Source organism: Trametes versicolor, assembly GCF_000271585.1.
Source record: "Trametes versicolor FP-101664 SS1 unplaced genomic scaffold TRAVEscaffold_11, whole genome shotgun sequence".
NCBI classification, from domain to species: domain Eukaryota; kingdom Fungi; phylum Basidiomycota; class Agaricomycetes; order Polyporales; family Polyporaceae; genus Trametes; species Trametes versicolor.
In genome coordinates this window covers 1,226,066-1,250,348 of record NW_007360331.1, presented here as the reverse complement: position 1 = coordinate 1,250,348, position 24,283 = coordinate 1,226,066, and the positions used below count along the sequence as shown (strand labels likewise).

At 53.6% G+C, this 24,283-nt stretch overlaps 5 protein-coding genes across 5 annotated transcripts; 3 read left to right on the top strand and 2 right to left on the bottom strand.

Moving 5' to 3' along the window:
- Positions 1-4,350: 4,350 nt before the first annotated feature.
- Positions 4,351-5,126, top strand: TRAVEDRAFT_97236 (uncharacterized protein; the record flags this gene model as incomplete). The annotated part of the gene is made up of 2 exons (XM_008044905.1): positions 4,351-4,464; positions 4,527-5,126. Coding segments are annotated over 2 exons (714 nt in total), but the record flags the coding sequence as incomplete, so codon positions are not given.
- Positions 5,127-7,619: 2,493 nt separating this feature from the next.
- On the bottom strand, positions 7,620-7,787 carry TRAVEDRAFT_131878 (uncharacterized protein; the record flags this gene model as incomplete). The annotated part of the gene is made up of 1 exon (XM_008044904.1): positions 7,620-7,787. The coding sequence occupies one exon, from the start codon at positions 7,785-7,787 to the stop codon at positions 7,620-7,622; it is 168 nt and encodes a 55-aa protein (XP_008043095.1).
- A 208-nt stretch (positions 7,788-7,995) lies between these two features.
- On the bottom strand, positions 7,996-9,324 carry TRAVEDRAFT_51934 (uncharacterized protein; the record flags this gene model as incomplete). The annotated part of the gene is made up of 3 exons (XM_008044588.1): positions 7,996-8,164; positions 8,222-8,409; positions 9,307-9,324. 3 exons carry the CDS (start codon positions 9,322-9,324, stop codon positions 7,996-7,998), a joined length of 375 nt encoding a protein of 124 aa, XP_008042779.1.
- A 4,917-nt stretch (positions 9,325-14,241) lies between these two features.
- TRAVEDRAFT_94142 (uncharacterized protein) lies at positions 14,242-14,683 on the top strand (the record flags this gene model as incomplete). Its single annotated transcript, XM_008044903.1, has 2 exons — positions 14,242-14,328; positions 14,387-14,683. Coding segments are annotated over 2 exons (384 nt in total), but the record flags the coding sequence as incomplete, so codon positions are not given.
- Positions 14,684-21,865: 7,182 nt separating this feature from the next.
- Positions 21,866-22,438, top strand: TRAVEDRAFT_78900 (uncharacterized protein; the record flags this gene model as incomplete). The annotated part of the gene is made up of 2 exons (XM_008044902.1): positions 21,866-21,961; positions 22,025-22,438. Coding segments are annotated over 2 exons (510 nt in total), but the record flags the coding sequence as incomplete, so codon positions are not given.
- Positions 22,439-24,283: the final 1,845 nt, after the last annotated feature.

Sequence of the window (24,283 nt, the reverse complement as noted above, 5' to 3'; positions counted from 1 at the left end):
ATCCGCCGATGTCGTCGACTACTTCCGACGCCTTCACAAGTCCGCTCGTGAGCACTTCGGCTCTGTGGCGGATGCGGAAATTGGCCCACTAGGGAACGGCAATCAACAGCGGCTGCTGTGGCTTCATATCATCCTATGTGCACTTTGGGAGAACGCCTCGCCCCTTCCAGACGACGAAGCCGTCGCTTTGGGTGTCTACTTCAAGCACGGCTCGTGGCCATCCCGTATGCAGGCAGACGACGCAGGGTGGGCGGTATCGACCTGTAATGCTATCACTGACAGACTGGAAAGCTCGTGGTCCTCATCCGAGACGATGTTCATTGATCAAGAGTCGCTCCAAACGGGGCAGCGATACCTGTTCGAGAATGCCATGCGTCGCGAGATGCCATTGGTCAATGTCTTGCTGTTGGGTAAGATATTTACCGCTTGTGATGCTTGGCACATATTGATCCATTTCCTGATAGGTGTTACCAGGACATATCGCGAGGTTCGCCTCAAGCAATCACGCATCACAGAAGCATCTTCGTACGATCTTGAGGCCGCTCTTACGGAGTACCTGCGAAGTGTCACCCACTTCCTGGAGCGCGCTAATCCCGCTTTGAAACACCCCTTCCCCTCCGACGATCTGGAGACCATTCACACCTACATGTGGGACGTTCTGGCCGAGCTCACACACACCTTACTGGATCTCTTTGCGGAAGACAAGGTGCGAAGAACCATTGAGTCGAAGTATCTGTTCCACGTTATGTGGGAACTTCAAAGCTTTGACGATGCCCGTGTGGAGGAGTGTATCCCGGATTATCTCCTTCCTGATATCCTGCACCTGGTGGACATACTCGCAACAGCTTCGGACTACAACGAGTGGCGCTGGGCGGAAAGAATCCAGGAGCATGCACGTGCATTCAAAGAAAGCATCATTCGTGTCAAATGCAAGCCAGACACGACGTAAGTACTCATCAATCACCTTTTCCCCGGAAATACATGCTCATAATCTTCCATGCTTCCATAGCGGATATCCCGACACATCTCCCGCTGAACCGTCCGCGTCGAGGCCGTAGGGACTCGGTCATTTACGATTCTTCCATTGCTGCTCGCAATCTAGGGAACATCCCGTGGGGTTAGATCGGCCGACTTATCGGACTCGGATAACACGTTGCAAAACCGCTCACGCATCTGCTTGGGATCCATGATAGCATTCCAAGTACAATATTTCTCTCCTAGCACATTTCTCACCGTTCTGCGCTCGCCGAACGCCACTCTGACTCTTAGGAGGAAGATGTACGACAATTCGTCCATATCTCTTCATATCACCCCCTTATCCCGTTATAAACACTGTCTCCCTCTTCACTCATCGCTGATTCTCCCCTAGCTCTCCCTAGCTACATAACCATTTCTCTATCCCTCGCTCGTTATCCTTTGCTACCTTCTGCGGACCTACCTACGTGTACGGGGACACACGCGATCTATCCAATATACACGATCCGGATCAGGACAGGCTCCAACCGGATGCTCTTCCTGAGTCTATGGCAAGCGGCGGAGTATCATCGTTTAAACCAAGACAGGCAAAGCAAGCTGAACGTCACGACGTTGGGCGCTGATGCTTGCCTCGGCGTTTTTGGCATTCGGGCCAATCGACTCGTCCCGTGGCAAACTACTACAGCTCTTCTATACGGGAGGTTCGAGTGGAACAAATACGTCCGGGCAGATTGTGAGTACTATGTCTACTGCACTGTCTCCTGCTAACTGAGGAGTACCCCCTTTTAAAAGGGAAGGCCCGAAGAGCGAAAGGCGGTTTAAACACGCCCAGAGGTTCCAGCTGTCACAAGTATATGTGTGTTGTCTGCATTGCATGGAAGCTGATCTCTGACGGTGATTTAGGACATGCTTCACAAGCGAGACAAGGTGTACATCATCTACTACAGGGTCTCGACAGCACGGCTCGAAATACAGCCCTCACTTCATTCTGTGCATCTCTCCACACGAGGCAGCCCCGCTACAGCTGCTACAGTTCTTGTGCCCAGCTCGCAACATAGACCCGCACAATTCCCTTCAGCTTACGCCTCCATATCGTCTTCAATATGCCATGGCGCCCGCAGCTTCACGCGCCTACCGATATACTCCGGAACTCAACATCTTGATCGAAGCGGGAGTTTCGCCGGATGCTCCGATATGTATGAGGGACATCCGTGGACATAAAGTATTCCGCACTTCAGGTAAGATATTCAATCTCAGAAATGCAGTTGGATTTCGGAGTTCAACTTCGAACTCGGTTTTGAAACTTGAGATCTCAAATCTGAGATTTCAACTTTCCCACACCGGCGCTCCCGGCACACCAAGCGCCCAACGGCACTGCCACTCCCTGCCCAAGGAGTCCAAGGGAGTCCGATCCGACAGAACTCTTTTGAAGCTCCCCGTACGAGCACGGCGGCCCTCAGTAACTTCATTTTTGCGTAGTTTTGCTATACTGACTACTTCTGATACTAGGTTGCCTTAAAAGTCTGTATGGAAACCATGAAGATCATTGAGTGGGATGGCCGCCCGCGCGGAGGGCGCGTTCGGGACGCAGTGCAAGGATGAACAGCTCGCCGCTCTTGCTCGCGACCTCTGCACGAGCATCGCGTACTATGTATATACCTGATGTATACTCATGGGCAAAGATTGAGGTATAAATTTGCGAATTTGCGAGAGCTTCGCCGCCGCTCACACCGCCGCACTGTGCAGGAATAAGTGCCTAATGTCGGAATGCATATTGTATAACTCATGCTGAGGACTTTCAATCCAGTTAAAAATGTTCCACTTATATGCATACTCTGCATCGCAGTATGTTGCATAATTTTGCGAGGACATCAGCATTTTGTGTCTGTCGAGCGTGTCCACACTGCAGGTAGAAGGAACATCTTGGGACCACAGATCAGAGCACAGTCTGCACAGGTGCGGTTACATATTGATATAAGCACTGACTAGGATATACCCACCAACTTATTAAGTGTCTCCTCAAACCGTAGGATTTTTATGCATGAATGCGCTGTTGAAGGTGACAGGGAAGAGGAAGGGGTGATTAGTAAGTGGTGTTACTTTTAGTCGTTACGTGAACGCTCTACCTTGAGTCAGTACAGATGATATGAGCATTAATTATTAATCACATTGTCCTTCGTCCTAATGCGCACGCTGCAATAATAGCAAACGTAGTATGCACAGAACCCGTAGAGAAGAAGTCTGCCAAGCGTGGGGTGGTGGCGGCTGGCGGCGGGCATCTTACCGTATAAGGCAACGGCGGCGGAGTAAGCGCTCGCGCGCTCGTGAGTGTCGGCACTATGTCGGCCAACGTCGGTGGCGGCGGCGACCCGCCATCTAGCTACCATGATTGATAAAGCCCAATATTCCCGATATATACCTGCTGAGGTCGAGTTTGTGCGGCGCCAAAACCAAAATACTGACTCAAGTTCGAGTTCGAAATGCAAAATGACATTTGAATTCAAATTCCGAAACTCAAACGCACTCCCCAAGTCGAGATTTCAATTTTGTCCGCCCCGGGGATTTATGTCCACGGGATCCCCTCATAGATATGAGCAATTCTCCTGGTTCGTGCCCGACTTCTAATTGTGAGCCGACTTCCATTCACATACTGAATCGGAATCCGCGTTCTCTCTGGTACTTCCCTCTAGCGAAAGCGGATGCGCTCCATGCACAACGCAATTTTCCGAGCCTATTCTAGACCTATCGTACGTCCACATTACCCCACACCGCCCTTCATGGAAGCCATCTCAGATCTTACAATGTCTAAATCGTATACCATGACAGATGAAATGCCGGCCGCAGAATCGCATACACCCAAATCGGCAGAACCTTAATCCGACGTCTGGAATAGAAACCCAGGGCGCGAGAACAAGGGCGGCCCACAACGCCCGGACACGCTGTCGCCTCCTCTCTCTATAGGTATCACAACAGCGACTGAGTCTTCAGCATATTCCTCGCATCTCTCCCCCTGTGATCTTCACTATACCACTACCTCTGGATGTCTAACCGTCACGGATCAGAGACACCCCCGATTCAAGTCAGAGAACTTGCTCGGCCACCGACGGAGGACGACCCCGTGACTTCTGAAGGAGATCTCCCCGCTGGAGCAGAACAATGCGAGACTGTCAGAGTCTTTCCTTCCACTCTCTCTGTCAATATCTTACGAGTCCCCCCATGTAGAAAGAGGTGCCGGAAGAAGGGAAGGCCAGGCGACCGCGTCCTGAGATTCCGGACCCTGTGTTTCTCGTGGTACGTCGTTCGCACTGTGTGGCCGGTACTACTCAATTAATCAGTCTCCGAGTATAGGATGTGTACTTCGAGCGAGACAAAGTGTACACGCAAGTGGAGAAAACGGAGGCATGGTCTAGTGCAGCGAAGATGGTGGAAACGTACAGCGACGAAATGATCAAACGCTGGAAGGAGGAAATCGACACTTACCTTGTCTTCGTACGTCCTCGATTGAATTAAAGAATGGCAATCACATATCTGACCAAGCGAGAAATTTGAAGGCTGGTCTATTCTCAGCCGTCCTCACCACGTTCAACGTACAGTCATACCTTTTACTTCAACCCGCCGCGCCCGATCCCTCCATTGCTGTGCTGCAGCAGATCTCCTCGCAGCTCGCGAGCTTCTCAATTAACCCTCCCTATGTGAACTCTACTCAGCCTTCGAGTACCACCCATGCGAGCAAGAACATCCCTCCACCAGTCCCGCGCTGGGCCGTCTGGCTCAACGCGCTGTGGTTCTCTGGCCTCATTCTCAGCCTGACGTCCGCTTCCGTGAGCATCATGGTCAAGCAGTGGCTGAACGAATACAGCAGCAGTGTCTCGGGGACATCCCGTCCAGTTGCTCGGGTACGCCAGTACCGCCTGAACAACCTTCGAAGGTGGCGTGTCGAGGATGTTATTGGCGCTATCCCTATTCTTCTTCAGCTCTCCCTGGCGCTCTTCCTTGCTGGACTTCTTATCCTCCTCTGGACTCTCAATGACACAGTGGCGGCCATCGCATCGACGCTCGTCGGCATTCTTGCCATCTTCACCATTGTCACCACGATTCTCCCTCTCGTCAACCACGAGTGCTCCTATATCACGCCCCAGATCCGCGCTGTCAACACCATCTGGCAACCAAAGCGGTTTCTGTATTGTGTTTGCTCCTCTGTATCGGCCTGGTGTCACGCAGCGTCCGAATGCCTCGACAATATCCACAGTGTGGCATTCGCGATGCGATCCCTTGGCAGTGTAATCGAGAGGCCTGCGGCTTGGAAAGAGCACGAGCAGACATGGCAGGGGCGCGAGCGGTCTACGATAGACAGGCGCACAGGCGATCTGGACAAACAAATCCTCGTTGAGGCATACAACACTACCCTGTCCCCGGACGCCCTCTCCGCCGCCTCTATTTGTCTCATGAACTTCGAGTCTGGCGACGTCGTCGACTACTTCAGACAGCTGCACAGATCGGCCCGAGAGCACTTCGGTGCCACGGCGGACTCGGAAGACGACCCCCTGGGATATAGAAATCAACAACAGATGCTCTGGCTCTACACCATCCTATGTGCACTTTGGGAAGATCAATCAGATCTATCGGACGACGCAGCGGCTCCCCTGGGTATATACTTCCGATCGGGATCGTGATCGACTGGAATGCAGGCAAGCGACACATCATGGGCGGTCTCCACTTGCAATGCTCTTCTCGAGTACCTCGAGACCGCGGGTACTTCCTCCGCAGTGAAGGTTCTTGACCAGGATCGGCTTCGAAACGTGAAGGCGGATCTGATTAACAGCGCTATGGGCCGCGATAAGCCCCTCACGAACGTCTTGCTTCTAAGTAACCACATTTTCTCTCCCGGAGTGTCGCGTGTACTGATCCAATGTTTGGACAAGCCGTTACCTGGGAATATCGCCAGGTTCGTCTCAGGCAGTCGCGTCTCACGGAGGCATCTTCAGACGATATGGAGGCCTCTCATACGAGGTACCTGCAAAGTGTCGAACACTTCCTGGACTATGCCAATCAAGCCTTGACATCATCCCTCCCCGCCAATGACCTAGAGATAGTTCGCGCTTACACGCGTGACGTTCTCGCTGAGTTCACTTGCACTCTGCTGGCGCTGTTTGCGGAGGACAATGTGCGGGCATCCATCGAGTCTTACTATCTCTGCAATGTCATATGGTCGCTTTCCAATCTCAACGATGCCCTCGTGGAGCAATGCGTCCCGGGTGATTTCGTTCCGGACATCCTGAGCCTCGCAGAAAAACTCGAGATGGCCTCCGACTACAATGACGACAACTCCTGGACCGCCCTCATCCAGCAGCGTGCACGCATATTGAAAGTGAATGTAATTCGAGTCAAGCACAAACGCGAGACAACGTGCGTACTTATCCGCCGCCTCTCATCACAGGCAATGTGCTCATGCCGCGTTCTGTCCCATTAGAACTATTCTTCAGCCATCACATGTTGCTCTATCTGCGCCGGAGGCAGTGGCTGAAGCGAGCCCCGACAGCTTTCCCTCAAGCTCTGCGATCGTTCCGCCAGACAGCTGGCAAGAGGACCACACAGCCAATTCTGGAGGTGCATCCCCATAGGCATCGAGCCTCCGAAGACCCCCCTCGCTCGTATGTATGCTCGAGCATGTACCTACTGAAAGCGCTGACTTATTGATTTCAGTGTCTTGTATCATCCCTCCGACGACAGATTCTCCCCTCCCAATTAGTTTTCAGGTGCCGGGGACTATCCCATCGCACATACAAAATCCAGAACCAATGTCGCACACACGACGACTCTCTTGGCCCTTATGATCTCTACACACCCCCATGCACAACCGGCTTCGCATTCCTGCGCAGTCCTCCTTGTCTTGCCCGTCGCCACGCCTCTCAATGTCTCTCGCTACGTATGCTTTTTATTTCTACCCTATTCTCGTCTGAACGCGCTTGGAGTTCCCCATGACGATGTATGATTCTTCTATCTCGCTTTCGCAGCCTCGTTATGTAGGCTCCGGGTTCCCGGCCCTTTCGATGATCCATGTCATACCTCGAGTACACCATATCCCTCGTATGGCCCCCCACATTCCGAATTTCTTGTTGTACTACATATTTACTTTGATTGCAGATCGCTCGCCATCTCCATCACATACCTGCACCTCCGAGTCCCGCGTGAAGAGACGAGGCTCTGGTGATTAAATAAAGAAGTAGTGCACTCGCACGCGGAGGAAGTACGTACGTACGCAGCATCTGCTCTACACATATCTTGACACAGGGCTGACATTTGTCACAGTTTCCTCTCAGACGTCGCGCCTGCAACCTGTGACGGGCGGCGATGGTCGTTGTGGCATGGGAATGCTATAGGACTATAACCCGAGCTGCAACATGGCGGCAAGACATTACGCGGCGATGGCGGGTGTGCCAGGAGGGTGAACATGCAGACGCTAAGATTGTGACAGTACGGTCTCCGTGTGGTCCGCACTTTTAAATAGTGCAGGAAATAAGACGCCTTGGCGCCGTGAACGCGAACATGGGACAAACAGGAGCTCGGCATCGGAACTCACAGATGTGTACGTGCTATCAGGGAGTCGGGCGAGGCCACGGGAACGGACTGGTCCCATATATCGTCTAGGTAAGGAATAACTCGCGCGCATCCTTGCGGTACATGAGCGAGTAGTGGTTCTGCATAGACATGAAGGGCGTCAAGTTGTGGGCGATCGCGTAGTCTGCGGGAGTGTCTTCCTTGCAGCCCTGTTTGCGATAACAAGTGGAGTTCAAGCGGCGCACTTTGGGCATGAATGACTGCAACGAGGAACAGACGTCAGAGGTCGATGGGTTGGCTGGGTAAGCTCGACGACGTACATTGGTAGGCGTATCAGGAACTCATGCTGATGTAGCAAACGCATCCCGCCTGCACGAGTTTTGCAAAACCTGCGTCTACAGAAGTCGTGTCGTGCCTCAGTGTTGCGCGCGCCGTCCAGTCACCACGTCGAGCAATCAGCGCTTACCGTCTCTTCAGCCGGTGACACTGGAGGACGTCGATATACTCGGGCTGCAGGTGCGTCGAGCTCGCTTCCACAAAGTCGAAGATATGCTCACCGTTTAGCGCCTTCCGGTTGATGATGCTCTCCGCTGCCACGGGGTTGAAGACCGTGTTCGTGCCATAGTCGGGCCTACGAGGCGCACAACCTATCAGTGCCACGCAGGATGCTCCCCGTCAGATGATGGACATGGCCGTGATTGTCGACTTGCTTGCCTTGGTCATAATGACGAGTGCCTCTCGGGGGAGGTTGAGCTTCCTCATAGCATTTTCGAAGACGACCTCCGAGAGATGGTTCGAGTGGACCTGCGGCGGAACCCGAAATCGCAACACGCGACAAGCGGACTCGTCGAAGAGAGAGGAGCCATAGCTCTTGAGCTGGAAGAAATCCACGTCAGTATGAGGCCCAGAGTGCCTGCCGGCTGGGTTTTGCGGCACTGCGCAAGCATGTCTGAGGTGGACTTACACCGTAGAATAGCAGAAGGCGCCTTGGAAGCCGCCGAACTGCATGCGAAGACAGCGCGTCTGACACGCTCTTTGAGGTCGCGACCGTAATGTGTGAAACGGTCGTGGGGAGTCTGACAGGAGGTCCGTCAATCAGAGGCACCCTGCATGTAGCTTCGCAGGACGTACTATACACAGCTGTTACTGAAACGCGGATGCTGACAGACGTGTGGTAGACCGAGCGACTAAGGACACTCAGCGCGCCAGAGCCGCTCGCGAGTGCCTGTGTCCCAGGGATTGGGTCTTTGATGGCTACGTTTTGCATATGTGCCTGGGATCCTTCTGTCGTGCAAGACGAGTTAGACGCGGCATGTTTTCGGAGAGATTAGACTTATACACCACTCAACTATGCGTTGACCACGCCACATCGTCATGGAGGCCCCAACCGGAACATTTTGGCGATGAATTGCACAATCGGGGGTCGTTGAGGTGGGTCGCGTCGCGTAGCGTCGCAACACATGTCCGGACCAGGCTGGTGGGATGTGATGCATCGCTCACACAATACTCGCGGGACGCCGTGCGGATGCATGCTTAAGGTGGTACCGGCGGTCGCACTTGAGGCGACGAGGAGAGAAGCTCAGACGCGGTGCCGCAGTGTAAACGTGGATGTTGAGGTCAACGGCGTCGTGAGAAGTCCAAACTGGGGTTTAATGAAGTACGCAAAGAGGAGCACGGTGAGAGTTCCATGAGGGCCTTCAGGAGAACGGCGGAGTACAGTGTGTCAGACAAGCCCTAGATCGACGTAACACGCTTGCAGGGATTGACACATACCTCTGGGACTCGAGTCATGGCGTCGACGCTACATGCAGGTTATCAGAGCTAGCTAAGAGAGCACGTGGACCATGTGGAACCCGATTGCAGCCTTCAGAGGCAGAGTACGAGTGTGCGCTGGATGAGGGGAGATGCCAACAAGAGACATGGAGGTAGGGGATATTTTGCCGGCTAGAAGAGATCAATTACACCAGTTACAAGCAGCAGCGGCCAAGCATACACCCGCGAAGGGAATGTTAAGGTACTGGCGCCACAAAAGAGTAAGAAGCGCAGGTAGAGAGGATAAAATGGGAACGTACCAGATGGGTCCGCTGCTCCGCGGGAGCTATATGTCCTTAGTCGTCCGTCCTGCTAAGACTCTGCACAGGCCATTGCAGAGTGTGTTGATGTAAAAACCTGGCAGAGTGTGCACCGAGAGATGAGCGACAACACTAGTGTACTAACCATGCTAGCCGTCTGTGTTGCGGTGCAAGTCAACAACGAAGCAACGTTCGTGCTCGATTCCGCTCGTACCGGATCGGATCTCATCGGGCCCAGAGAGTGGGACCAGAGCTAGCGTGAGGCAAGGCTCAAGGGAGTGCGCGATGACTTGCCCAGCAATATTGTAGCGGCGGGAATGAGCGGCGAGAGACGTGGTGGGGGCGAAGAGCGACGATGACACGCAGGCGGGCGTAGGTCGGCGAGAGAAGCACGGTCACGTGGGCGCGCTTCTCCCGAGCGGCATCGGGCCAGTAAGCGCCGTCGTCCTCACTCTGACCGCGATTTTCCTGCCACGTCCTGCACAGTCCATCCCTCTTCTACTGCTCTCTGTATTACTTCACTCAATTCTTGCCAGCGCCAAGACAGGATATAGCACATCGGCGATCATTCCACTCCATCGAAGGTTCACGCCCACACCCACGACCGTCGACTTTAGGACGCGCCGCCTCGAGCTTCTCCTTGCGCGGTCATGCAGTCTCCCTCAGCTTCACTCTCTTCACAAGCTGAAACACTGTGTTAGGTTTATCCATATGCTGCCGCTCCATCTCTGACCAAATAGTGAGACATCAGTTCCCCATCTTCCGTGCTGTCTACCCTCTGGACCAACATACTCGTCGCACGGGAGGCGAGTGGCGTATCTAGTCCGCCCACACGTTGGATTTCGCGGGATTTTCCCGGGATGCGATTTATCGCTTTGTTCGCCGTGCTTTTACAGACACGATGATATTAATTGGTGAGTAGTATTCAGTCCCTAGTGTTGCTATTGGCTTAAACTCAAAGATATTCGCATATATGCCGCAGCGCAGTTCACAGTGTCTTAGTTTTACAGTCGTTATTCTGTGAGTAGCCATTGACACCACTGCTTGTCTTCATATCTGAGTCCTCTTTTTGTGCGACCTCAAGGAGTGCAGAATGCATACCCGCTTGTTCAAAATGACATTTTCTTCACCTGAATTTCTTTTGACAACAATACGCCCCTCCGGCGCAGCCTCCCGAGATCCCTTTCTCTACCTGAAGCCGCGCTACCGCTACTCTTCTACTCCGGACACTAAATACAACACGGGTATGCATAAGATACCCCCGCAAAAAGTCTTCCTATCAAGCTAGGACCTTTCATGGCCGTCTCGGGCGTCGAAGCCCTTGTTGGTTTTTGGATTCGAGCGAGCGAGCGCCTGCTCGCCGGCGTTTGCCGAAGCGTTCAGTAGCACGCCCGGGACCCGTTTCGTACGATATCTGTTTGCCTCTGTACCACGATGCTACTGTACAGGACAACCAGAACCCCTCGTTTTTTTCTCTAGACGACTGGATTCTCGCTTGTTCCAACAGCCCTGTGGACCATGTCAATCGCCTGGCAAGACTCTCAAGTGAAGTGGATTGGAGCAACTTTGCAAGCGAGTTATGTTCCACCCGTCTCGCCTTTGCAACACTGACTGGCTCATATTGGCCAGGGAACTAAGCGACCACGATTAGGACCGTAAGACTATGGATGTATAACCATCTTAGCCAAAATCGGTATAGTTCACTCCTCCGCACTTGTGTACGTCCAACCTCGCCAACATTTCCAACCCCGTAGGCCCACACGAAGCAGTCGCCTAAAGCGCCCCAGGCTCTTCACATACCACGACCAGGTTGTGCGGTGAGCTCTGGTGTCTCGTATTCGGCGTACTTTGGCTGAACATCATAATCTCCACGTTTGGATTATCTAGGATTCCCAACGTAGGCGGAAGAATAATTCGGAGCGGCTTGATGTGCGGGTCTTGCGGCGACCTGACGCGCCCCCCGAGCGACTTCAAGCAAGTACTCGGCGTTGTAGCGCCTTTCATGACGTCCTTCCATCACGTAGAGGGAGACGGTGACGTAGATACCCCTTGTGTAACACATGAGCCGATGCTGATTTCCTGCGTAGCGCAGAAACACCGGGTCAAACAAGTAGACACATTTGAGCGTACCGGATCATGAATGTGGCCAGCTGCGACGAAGTGGACGCCAGACTCTCGTAACCTCGGTGAGTGGCTGCTGCGGTTGCATAGTGGTTCTTTTGACTGTCATGCTCGTGTCAGGCAGATGCGGCGGCTTCACGCTCCTCTTCCTCATTGTGGTCCTGAGGGAGTACGGTGTTTTGTCCCACTCTCCAGATGGTGTCCGTCCCATGGAGAGAGATTGTGCGCGCTTGATCTTTTCAATATACAATCAAGTTCGGGGTCTCGGATGTATTTCCGTAGCAGTGGATTCCATTCTGACCATAATACCTCCTTTTAGGACCGATTTTACCTCTGGAACCACTTAAGGTAGACTGTATGGACGTGCCTACGAGTCAAGACTCATAACCACCAATGTTTCGTCTCGTGACCGCTCAGAATAAAGTCGTGTACATTTTCCAGAGTTCTCGACATTCAAACGTTATCCTCGCATGCGCTAGGCCTGTGGTACGTGCACTAGTTCACACCCGACACCGTTGTACTCGCTAATTCCGTATCGAAACAAGGCCACGGCGTAAACATACACAGCCGTCGTGAGCGGATATCGTCTCCCGGGTCAGTGGAACATCGAGATCGCCCTGGAACGGATGCGCACATCCTTCCTCCCCTACACGGGATACCATGAGCAACCACGCTGAAGAACCTAAGACCTTATCGCCTATCTTCGGGAACAGAGCACATCAGTCTCGGCGCACACAAAGCGTACAATCAAACGGTATGAAGATTTTGTAGCAGTCATTCGCCCCCGAGTCTCTCACATTCCACTCCAGACTCAGTTCATGCTATATGCTAGCATATGAGATTGGGATCGAGAGAGGCTTCGCACGGGAACCTCATGAGGAGCGTCTCGGCAGGAACCGCGCACATCTGTAGCTCCAGCGAGAGATGAGTGTACCCCCTTTTCTTTCGACTTGATTCATCGTTCTGATGTACCTCGTCCTGCGTCTTGTAATGTCATGGCGCAATCACAGCGTTGCCAGCGCCACGCTGGTGCGAGCCGTCCGAGTGCTGTATTTGACGAGAGACTGTCAGAAAAGCACGTGTACTGATCGTCCGCATCCTCCTCGTCCGCGCTGCTGGCGCGAATATAAAATCCTGCATGCGACTCGAGCTCCATCTACAGCAATTGAGTGGGAAACCTTCGCGGCATGGAGACACGGAGACAACAGCCATGACGGAAACCGTTCTCATCAGCGAGTCCAGCCTTGACAGCGCCTCAAAACGCTGCGTGAATGCGGCCACATCGTGATGGACTGTGGTTATCCTACGCTTCCTCCGTTTTATGTATGACAGGTCAATACGTGTCTGCTGCTGCCTTGCGGACCTCTTCGCCCTCTTACTCCTTGTCCTCTTTCCCTGCCCTATTGCAACACGGATCGGATGACCTCATCGGCCAGGGCGCGGCTTCCGTGTTACACGTCCTGGGGTACGGGTACTGTATCTCGCATCCCCAGTGTGATTACACGACACGCACATGTGGATTGAAGAGAGCTTGTACAGGCCATGAGTAAACGTCTTCTCGGCCACGCAGGATATTTTGTGAAACTGCAAATGGTGGAGCGAGTGGTCGTCGAGTCGTTCCGTGTAGGGAGCCCGCGTTGCAAACGCGCGGGGACTTCGATAGCGCTTTACGTACATAGGTCTAGGTACTGTACGATAATCGCGGAATCGACCGAGATGGCGCGCGCACCGGCTGGAAGCCGCCACCGGCCCGTCCTCCCAAAACACGCGTGCACATGTTCTAACAGCAAAAATACACACAGGAACGTAGGTGGATATACCACCCTCCGATGAAATCGTATCCGTATGTTACATGTATTGCTTCCTAGACGGTGTTATGCAATTTATGTGTGTCGAAGGAGTATCATTCGTTCGAATCACGAATATTATGCCAACGCCGCCTCTGACACGAGCATGTGCAGTACTCGTGGCAGGAATTCTTACATCGTGATATCTCGACACGTGTATGCGGGCTGAACTCTATTTAGTCCCCCGCATGGAAGCCGAGGACACGAGGAGAGGGGCCCCCTCCAGCGCTCCACATCTCGACCTATATGCCAGTGTTCATTTCAGCCTATCCCTTGTAGCATTCCCTCCAATCCCTCGCTGTAACACGTACTGCATCTCAATGTCTGAGGACTACGGATCGGACCCGCGCTCGGTCGAAGAAGCGTCTCAGCCGCCCCCGGCGCCGAACGACCGCATGATTTCTGAACAAGATCTCCAGGCGGAAACAAAACAATGCGTGACCGTCCGTCCCTTTTCTCTTACATGCTCTGCGCTTTCTTACGAGTCGATCCAATCAGACAGAGGCACCTGAGGTGGAAAAGATAGCACGAACTCGCCCTAATATTCCCCCTGCAGTATCTCTCGACGTACGTGCTTTGTATTGGATATTCACACTCGCCTAACAGCGTTCTAGAGTGTGTTTTTCAAGAGATGTGACGTATACACGCAGGAGCAAAAGGCAAAGGCGTGGTCTGATGCTGCGGGGATGGTTCAGACATATAGCGACGAGATGATCAAGAGATGGAAGGAGGAGATAGACACCTACCTCGTCTTCGTACGTAGTCTTGTTACCGCCTCACATAGTTGCATCATTAATCAAACAACACTCTTAGGCTGGTCTCTTCTCAGCCGTCCTCACCACGTTCAACGTGCAGTCATACTTGCTACTTCAACCTGCCGCGCCCGACCCCACCATCGCTGTGTTGCAACAAATATCCTCGCAACTAGCGAGCTTCTCAATCAACCCGCCCTTCATCAACTCGACTCAGCCTTTCAGTACCGCCCGCGCACAGAATGCGAGCACCATGCCCCCCGTCCCGCGCTGGGCCGTCTGGCTCAACGCGCTGTGGTTCTCAGGCCTCATTATCAGCTTGTCCTCCGCGTCGGTAGGCATCATGGCCAAGCAGTGGCTCAACGAGTACAGCAGCGGCGTCTCAGGAACCTCTCGTCCGGTGGCTCGACTGCGCCAGTACGGCCTGAACAATCTTCGAACGTGGCGTGTTGAAGACATCATCGGTGCGATCCCTATTCTCCTTCAGCTCGCCTTGGCGCTCTTCCTCTCGGGAATTCTCATCCTGCTATGGACACTCCAAGACACTGTCGCTGCCATTGCATCGACTCTCGTTGGCTTCCTTGCCGTCTTCACCGTTGTCGTAACGCTTCTCCCTCTCATCAACCACGAGTGCTCCTATCTCACCCCGCAAGTCCGCGCAGTCAACGCTGCATGGCAACCAAAGCGATACGTCTATTGGGTTTGCGCTTCCATGTTCCGCAAGCACTATACTGTGACGACGATTCTCAACTCCACGCGACAAAACCTATCCACTTTCTGTCAGCGTGGTCGCGTGTACCTCTCACCGAATCACTGGAGATCTCTAAGTCGTCAAGTGCGGGACACCGCTCGAAACATGCGGGGTATATCCTTCCCACCGGAGACTTGGAAAGAGAGCAACAAGACGTGGAAAGGGCGGGAACGGTCGACTATCGACCAACGCGCAGGCGACTTGGACAAACAGACACTCCTGGAGGCATACAGCTCTACCTTGCACCGTGACGCCCTCTCCGCCGCCTCCGTGTGTCTCATGGGCTACGACTCCAATTTTGTCATCGATTACTTCCGACAGCTGCTCAAATCTGCTCGAGAGCATTTCGGCGCTGTGGCGAGCTCGGAGGACGGTCCTCTCGGGAACGGCAATCCACAGAAGCTGCTATGGCTTCATATCATCCTGTGTGTATTTTGGCAGAGATATAGGCTGTTGAAAGACCGTCCAACTCTGTCAGAGGACGAAGCGACTGCGCTAGGTGCTTACTTCAAATTCAGACCGTGGTCGTCCAGTATCCAGGCGGCCGACGCAGAATGGGCGGTCTCTACTTGTAATGCTATTCTCGACTATCTCGAGACCGCGCGTATCGCCTCCAAGGTGACGTTTGTCGACGAAATGGGGCTTCTATTGGCAAAAAGAGACCTCATTTACGGCACGATAAGCCGCGATAAACCTCTAACAAATGTCTTGTTACAAGGTGGGATCATTCTTTCCCATGGAGCTTTGCGAGTACTGATCCGATATCCTGGAAAAGTCGTCACCGCGGCATATCGCCAGGTTCGCCTCACACAGTCGTGCCTCGCGGAGGCGCCTTCGGACGATGCAAAAGACGCGCATACGAGGTACCTGAAAAGTGCCTACCGCTTCCTGCGGTGCGCCAAGCAAGCCTTTGAATCACCCCTCCCCGCCGATGACCTGGAGACCGTGTACACCTACATACGGGACGTTCTCGCAGAGCTGACGAGCATATTGCTGAAGCTATTTGCGGAAGGCAAGGTGCGGGCCACCATTGAGTCGACATATCTATGCGATGTTATGCGGCAACTTGGCTCTCTCGACGATGCCCGGGTAGAGCAGTGCGTCGCGGATGGCTTGGTTCCACACATCTTGCGCCTTATGGGGAAACTCGAGACGACCTCTGACTCTGACGACAATCGCTGGACAAACACTCTTCAAGACTCTGCCCGTGTCTTAAAAGAGAAAATAATTCGCGTCACGCACAATCCCGGGACAACGCAAGTCATCGCGTTGTGTCTCTATGTTCACAATGGCCGCTCACAATATTTCTTCTTCAATCAGACTATCTCCCGAGCCATCGCATGTTGGTTCATTTGTGCCTGAGGCAACGGCGAGGATGAGCCCAGCAATCCCTCACTCGAGCTCCGCCGTCGATCCGAGGGACGATTCGCAGAAGAAGCACACGGCCGATCCCAGTGGGGCTGCCTGAGAGGCTTCGAGCGTTTTGGGTCTCCCCTCGATGGTATGTGTGCTCGAACTTGTGCTTACTGGACGCGCTGACAGATTCATCCTACAGTTATCGTGTCTTATTCCTCGAAAACACCACCACTCGACTTGCTTTATGCGACTCTCAAACAGAAAACACCATCTTCCCGATCCTCGCGCGCGCGCTCGACACCGGCTCCAACTGGCCACCTCGGAGCGTTCATCGCTGGTCCCGGATTCCCTCCCGACTGGTGCTCCGAAGCCCGGAGCTATCCCATCGCACCTCCGAAATTCAGAACCAGTGTTTCACACACAACGACTCTCTCGACTCTTCTGACCTCTACACGCTCCAGAGCACAGCCCGCTTCCCATACCACTACAATTCGCGTTCTTTCGCCCGCCTCCGCGCCTCTCGATCTGTCTCTCGCTATGTAGTCTCGGGCCCCTATTACTACGATGTCCTTCTGCCATATTCCCCCATGCAGTGACGCGCTTTCAGTCCCCCACTACGACGTATGATTCTCCAATCTCGCTTTCGCCGCCTCATTATGTATACTCCGAGTTGCCAGCCCTCTCGATGACCCTTGCCATACCGCGAGTGCACCGTACCCCTGATATCGCCACCCACGTTCCGGATTTCCTGTTGTACTATTCACTTTGATTGCTAATCACTCGCTATCCCCGTCGCATACCTGCACCTCTCACGCAACGAGACGAGGTTCTGGTGACTCAAGAAATGATGATACTATAGAGCGGGTGTGCCACTTACGCGCGGCCGATCTACATACGTGCACTCTACGGGCTTGACCTGGATTCCGGTTCTCTCCCAGAGACCGTACCTGCAACCTGTCAGAGGCAGCGATGCTCGTCGTGGCATGGAAATTCCACAGGCCCATAACCCGAACCGCAACAGCGCTGCTAGACATAACGCAGCGACGGCGGAAGTGCTTGTTCGGAAAACGGCCCAACGGTGAGATTGTGACGGTACTGCCTCGGTATGTGTATCCTTACCGCGCGCCCTTGAATCGTTAAGGAAACGAGGAAACGAGACACCGTGCACGCGAGCGAAGGACACGACAAGGGCTCGGTATCGAGACTGAAAAATCTGTATGCGCTGTCAGTGTGTAGCATGGGCCCTCTTGTTGGGACGGAGTACGACAAGGGCGGATACCTAACGTGTAGTCAGTCGTGGGTACTGATAAGGCAACACGCATGGGCTCCCTCACGGTGATGTTGAATGTAGGCGCATAGGGGGTACCCCTGGATATGCTGGAGTCCGTCGCGCGGTCCTCGTGCCGATGGTTCTCTGCGTGATGCCTAGATCGTCCAGCACCGACTTCTGCCTGTTCCACAGCTCTTCTGCTCAGCTAGTTGGCCCTCTGAGACTGTAGACGGCGAGTTTGAGGCCGCGGTGACTGCTCTATTATAACGATGGCGCAGAGATAGACAGCGTATAGTCGGCCGTTTGTACGCAGAGAGCCCGTAATGGCTGAGTAAGCCCTCGCCCATCGCATTGAAAGTCGCGCTTATGTTGCGCGCAAAAAAGGCCCCCGCCAAAGCGGCACCGGGGCGGGAGCGTGGTAGAGCGGGAGAGGACCTACTTCGGATATAGGGTGAGTCGCACGGGAAGGCCCAGAAGCAAGAGATGCGCATACGTCGAAGGACAGAGCTCGACGAGCGAGTATACGCTCTGCGGGAGACGTGGCCATGGGTGCAAAGAGCGATGACGCACGCAAGCGGGCGTAGGTCGGCGAGAGAAGCACGGTCACGTGGGCGCGCTTCTCCCGTTCCGAGAGCCCCGGGCCCTGTAGGCGCCGTCGTCCTCTACTTGCTCTGCCCGCGAATCGTCCCGCTGGCACGTCTTGCAGACAGTCCACGTTTCCTCTACCGCTCGGTCTTTGCCTCTGGTCGTCTGCACACAGCGTAACCCCGGTCAAACCATGCGTTCTCAGGATCTCACGCTTTACACCCGCGTGCACCGCCGGCGGTCTCACGACTCGCCGCCTTGCGGTTCTCCTTCAAGTGCGATCAGGCCGTCTACGTCAGCGCACTCTCCTCCAGACGGGAATCACTCTGTAGTGTCCATACTTGACCTCAGGTCTTAATACTGCGCAAATAGTGAGAAATTCCCTGCCTACCTTTCGTACTACCTGTGTTAACGTCAACATAGATAGACATCTCTGGTCGACTCGTACATTTCGAAGAGGACGACGAAACTGTTCGGTGAGGACTAATATCATTCTTCAGTTTTTCTCGTGTCTCGATTTAGCCGTAAGACCTTCGAAACCGCTGAGAATCATGCACATATATGTGACTACGTCGCACATAATGCCCCAGTCTTACCCTCGTTATCCTGTGAGTGGATACCTCTCTGGAGGCCTGTATCTCATCGCAATCCTCTTCTATGATGTATCGCTCTCTTTTCTCAATGTGAATTTCTCCCTCGCCGGATGTCTTACTCGACGCCAATGCACCTCTCTACCGCCTCGTCTTCGTCCTCCGCCCCCAAAATTCCATCAGACAACATCAACCCCCTGCGTGCGCCCTCAAAACGCTGGATGGTACGCGTACCTAACGTCCGCCCGCCTAAGCCACACTTCTTTGTGACCATCTCGAGCACCAGAACCACCACACCGCCGGTCGTCTAAAAGGACTCCAAAAGAACGCGAGTCGCGATATCTCGGTGAGTGAGTCTGTACTTCGCGCGAAAGCCTGTGCCAAATTGAGACGGTAGTGGGTGTCAGAGCACCTAGCTGCGGGGATTACGACGGCAGATGCGCGGCGCAACATGTCATGGCTTGAGTCGGTGAGATTCACTCTTTAGAACGAGCCCATAACCCGGCGTCCAGCCAATCTTTCTGATCTCGCCACCCCCGCAGCCCGGTGCGTGGCATATGCTGGCTGTGTGTGCGGTGAGTGTGCCCTGACCACCAGACGGACGTTGATCGCTGCCGCTTACGTCGCGTGAGGCTCCGTAGTTCACCATCAGTTGCTAGATCTAGCATCGAAGACATCGTGCGCTCGCACATCTTAAGCGACTCGAGGGGCCACCCTGCTCCCAATCTGTGAACCTCGAGAGAACCACCCAGGGAACGCACAGGTTCTTCAAAATGTGCGACGAGGCTGTGCGGTGAGTACTAGTGTCGCGCACTCAGCGTACTGCATCCGAACGTCGTGTCTCCGCGTCTAGATCATCCAGGAGTCTAGGCATCCCGGTGTATGCGATAGAGCGGCTCGTGACGGCATAATATACGGCTGTAGGAGCGGCCGCTGCACTCTGCAGGGACTCCATCCATGTGCACGGCCTCAGCTTCGTGAGATTCCCCGAGTCGGCTTCTCCGAGTTGATGACACGAGCGGAGACGGCACGCTCGTTACACGTTCCCGTGCAGCAAATGAGCACATTCTGACTTTCTGAGTAGTGAAGCGAATCCGGGTCAAATATTAAAGCACACAACATCGTACGAGAGGGGTATGGACTGTGAACGCGCCTCCAGCTACGACAATGTGGATAACGAATACTGTGAGCGTCTGCTTCGATTGTATAACGGCTCATTTGACCACTTCGTTTTTGTTAGACTGGCGCGACGACTTCGGGATCCTCTTTCAGATTGCGCCCGTTATGATAGGCAATCGTTTGTCGCACCCTCAGGCTCAGGATTGTGTTTGACCCGTCAAGGGCGCTCGGTCGCACGTAATGTGTCATAAGGAGCACACGATACTGCCAAGTCTCAGAGCCCCGGTGAGCCAACGCAGAGCAGTACTATTTGACTCATGCTCACCTCTCTTGTCGTGGTTCCGTTCTGCGTTGCGAACAGGCGCGGACACTAGTGACGCACCTAGCTACGTGCGAGCAGGACACGCAGTCTAAGCACCGGCGATGCTCCCGCGTTTGCACCCTGCAAGCTTGAGGTCGGAATTCGCACCCGTCAGGCCACGGAACGTGAGGCCTGAGTTGCGGCTCCTGCATGGCAAAAACGCCATGATCAGCAAGTGACTCAGAATCTATCATTTACGAGAACTAATGTCAGATGATCTTTGTATACCCTACTTGAGATCACCCCTCACTCGTAGCCGGCGATGAGTAGGAGCCTGGGGCTCCAAGGGCGTCTGAAATACGTACGGGACGTATGGCAAGTGGACTGTGGATTGACAGAACCTTGAACCGACGTATGGCATGGATCACTCATGATCAACATGATATCGATCATACCCCGCCTCGCTCACTCATCGTGGTCTGCTTCAATTCATGCAACACGTCGTGTCATTTTGCGACGGTCACATTAATGGCTCGTTTTGGTGACTATGTCCACATTCACTCGCGGATGTCGGATCTCCGAAATCAAAACTTCAAAAGACGGCGGAGAGCGAGCTCTTCGTAGTGAGACACCAAGTATTCAACGTCTTGGCGGATTTGGGGGTGTGGGCGTGATCATCCGAGGGGTATAAGGGAGGGTTGACGTATATACGCATCTACACCCGGGTGTGGTGTCCCGTAGCCGCTATAAGCTTGCTGTATGCTCATTATTCTATTCATGACACCATCAATGCATGGACTGATTATTTTGTATACAGAGGTAGTAGGAACGCCTGTCACAGTTGCGCGTCAAGGGTTAGCGTTAGCACCAAATTGCGCACATCTGCAATCGTGCTGTATTTGACGGAAGCCTCATACTACTTACTCCCTCTCTGACTTCGCCCACAATCTCTGGAAGGTCATCAGACTTTCGATTCAAACCCACTGCATGCTTGAGTACGTACGGCGACTCGCAGGCAATTCAACAGCGTATTCTGCTGCTCTGAATGAGATAGAAGGAGGGCTGCGGGTGGACCAAACCATAAATTGACATCTCGCATGGAAGCAAAGGGCAAAGGGCAAAGGAGGCGAGCCGAAATACCGGGGACAATGTATCTGGCTCGCCTTATATGCCTGCCTGCGTTCGCATGAGCGAAGTGTTCCCCTGGCGTCATCGTCGTTGTCGCTTGTCCCACCCATCTTCCACCTATACTGTGGTCTCATATGTCCGAGTCCTCGACTCAGACGCCCGCCTTGAGCGTTCCTGGACCCTCAGCTACAGGAGAACATTCCTTTGCAACCGAGCAATGCGAGACAGTGAGTACTGTTGCGATGGTTCTCTCAAATAATGTCTGAGAATCCCCTATGGTAGAAAGAGGCTGTAGGGAAAAAGGCGAAGCTGGCTCGCCCTGACATTCCAGCTGAGATTACGATTAAGGTGCGCCGTGCGTATTGCTCGTTGGCATGACTCTGACAGCCATTTAGGAGGTATACGAAAGCGCAGAAGATGTTTTCACACAAGAGAAGAAGGAAGAAGCCTGGTCTAACGCAGCAAAAATGGTTGAAGCATACAGCGACGAAATGATCAAACGATGGAAGGAAGAAATAGATACATACCTCGTCTTCGTCAGTATTCATTTGACAGAGTACGTTCAGAACCAATTGATTGACCAAGCAATACACTCGAAGGCGGGTCTCTTCTCAGCCGTCCTCACCACTTTCAACGTTCAGTCGTACCTGCTTCTCCAGCCTGCAGCGCCAGATCCATCCATCGCCATCCTATATCAGATATCCTCCCAATTTGCAAGCTTCTCTATCAACTATCCATTCATCAACTCTACCCATCCGTCTAGCTCCGGAGGCCGCCCGAACCCAGACGCACCCCCCCCTGTCCCGCGTTGGGCCGTCTGGCTGAACACTTTATGGTTCTCAGGCCTCATCCTCAGTCTCTCCTCTGCATCCGTCGGCATCATGGCAAAGCAGTGGCTGAATGAGTACAACAGTGGCGTCTCCGGGACCTCTCGTCCGGTCGCACGAGTTCGCCTCCATCGCCTGAACAACCTCCGATCGTGGCGCGTGGAAGACGTCATCAACACAATTCCTGTACTGCTTCAGCTCGCCCTCGCATTATTCCTCGCCGGACTCCTCATTCTCCTCTGGAGCTATAACAACACCGTAGCTGCCATCGCGTCGACCCTCGTGGGTCTCTTGGCTGTCTTCACTGCTGTTACTACCCTTCTGCCTCTCTTCAACCAAAGCTGCTCCTATCTCACCCCTCATATCCGCACACTTCATTCGCTGTGGCAACCAAAGTGCTTTATATTCTGGCTCTTCGACGGCGCATTGCGAGGTCGTTGCGCAGCAGCGCTTTACCTCCACACAACGCAGAGCCAGCTATTGACGTTCTTTCAACGTCTTCGATGGGATGACCAGCGTCGCTTTCACCGGCCGTCCGTGGGCCAGATAGCTACCGCGGCAGTGCTCAAAGCTAGGGCGGCGGGTAGATGTCTTCAGGGGGCGATGAGACGCTTGGGGAAGATTCGAGTTCGGGCGCCACCGAAGAACTGGAGAGACCGCAAGCAGACATGGCAGGGGCGAGAAAGGTCGACTATCGATCAGCAAGAAGTCAACTGGGACACGCTTACCCTCGTCGAGGCATACAAAATAACTCTGCACCCCGACGCTCTCTCCGCGGCAACTGTATGCCTCATGGATTTCACGGATTTAGACGTGATCGACTACTTTCGAAAACTTCACAAATCCGCAAGAGAACACTTCGGCGCTGCAGCGGACGCCGAGCACGGTCCCGTAGGGCATAAAAATCAGCAACAGCTGTTGTGGCTTGTCGTTATTCTATGCCTATTCGGAAACCCGCACACGTCTCTGGAGGACGACGAAACGACTGCCTTGGCTGCCTATTTCAAATCCGGGTTGTGGCCGTCCAGTATGCAGGCGGCTGATGCGAAATGGGCAGTATCGACTTTTGACGCACTGATGGACCATCTAGAAAAAACGAATCGGAACTCGACGGCTATCGACCAAGAGCGACTCCAGGCGGAAAGGATGTACTTGATTGAAGACTCGATGCTACGCAAGAAGCCACTGATGAGTGTCTTACTTCCAGGTTACATGGTTTTATTCACGTCGTTTTGCGTGTACTGATTAAACTTACTATTAGAGGTCGCTAGGACATATAAGGAGGTTCGCCGCAAGGAGTCGATTCTCACGGAGGCATCTCCGGACGACGCGAAGCGCGCCCATTCGGGCTACCTGCAAAGTGTCAATCTCTTCCTACAATGCGCTATTCGAGCGTTGGCGTCGTCCCTGCCGGCCAACGACCTTGGGACCGTTCGCAGATATACCCGGGATGTCTTCTCCCAACTCACTGGAACGCTGCTGGCGCTGTTCGCCGAGAACAAGACGCAGACGACTCTCGAATCAACGTATCTGGACGACGTCATGCGGACGCTTAGCTATCTCGACAATGTCCTTCTGGGGAATTGCATCCCGGATGATCTTATTCCAGACATCCTACTCCTTTCTGAGATACTGGAAACGACATATGACTACGTCGACAACGATTGGGTGGCAAATATCCAGAGATGCGCACGGACATTCAAGGAGAACATTGTTCGTCTCAAGCATAAGCCCGGGACCACGTAAGTACTCAGATGACCTCTTGATTTAATAGAAATTACTCATAGCGTTCCATTCACTCTCAGAGTATTCCCCGAGAAATTCCCTGCCACACTAGCGGCGGCGGAGGCGGTGGCGGTGGCGGAGGCAATTCCTGATATCATACCCTCGAGCTCTGTCGCCAATCCGGGAGATGACTCCCCAGATGAGCACAGTTCAGATGTCGGCGATGCCTTATCATAGGCATCGAGCTTCTGGAGGCGCCCTTCGCTTGTATGTTTCCTTCAGCTTTTATGTTGTCAGTCGCCCTAA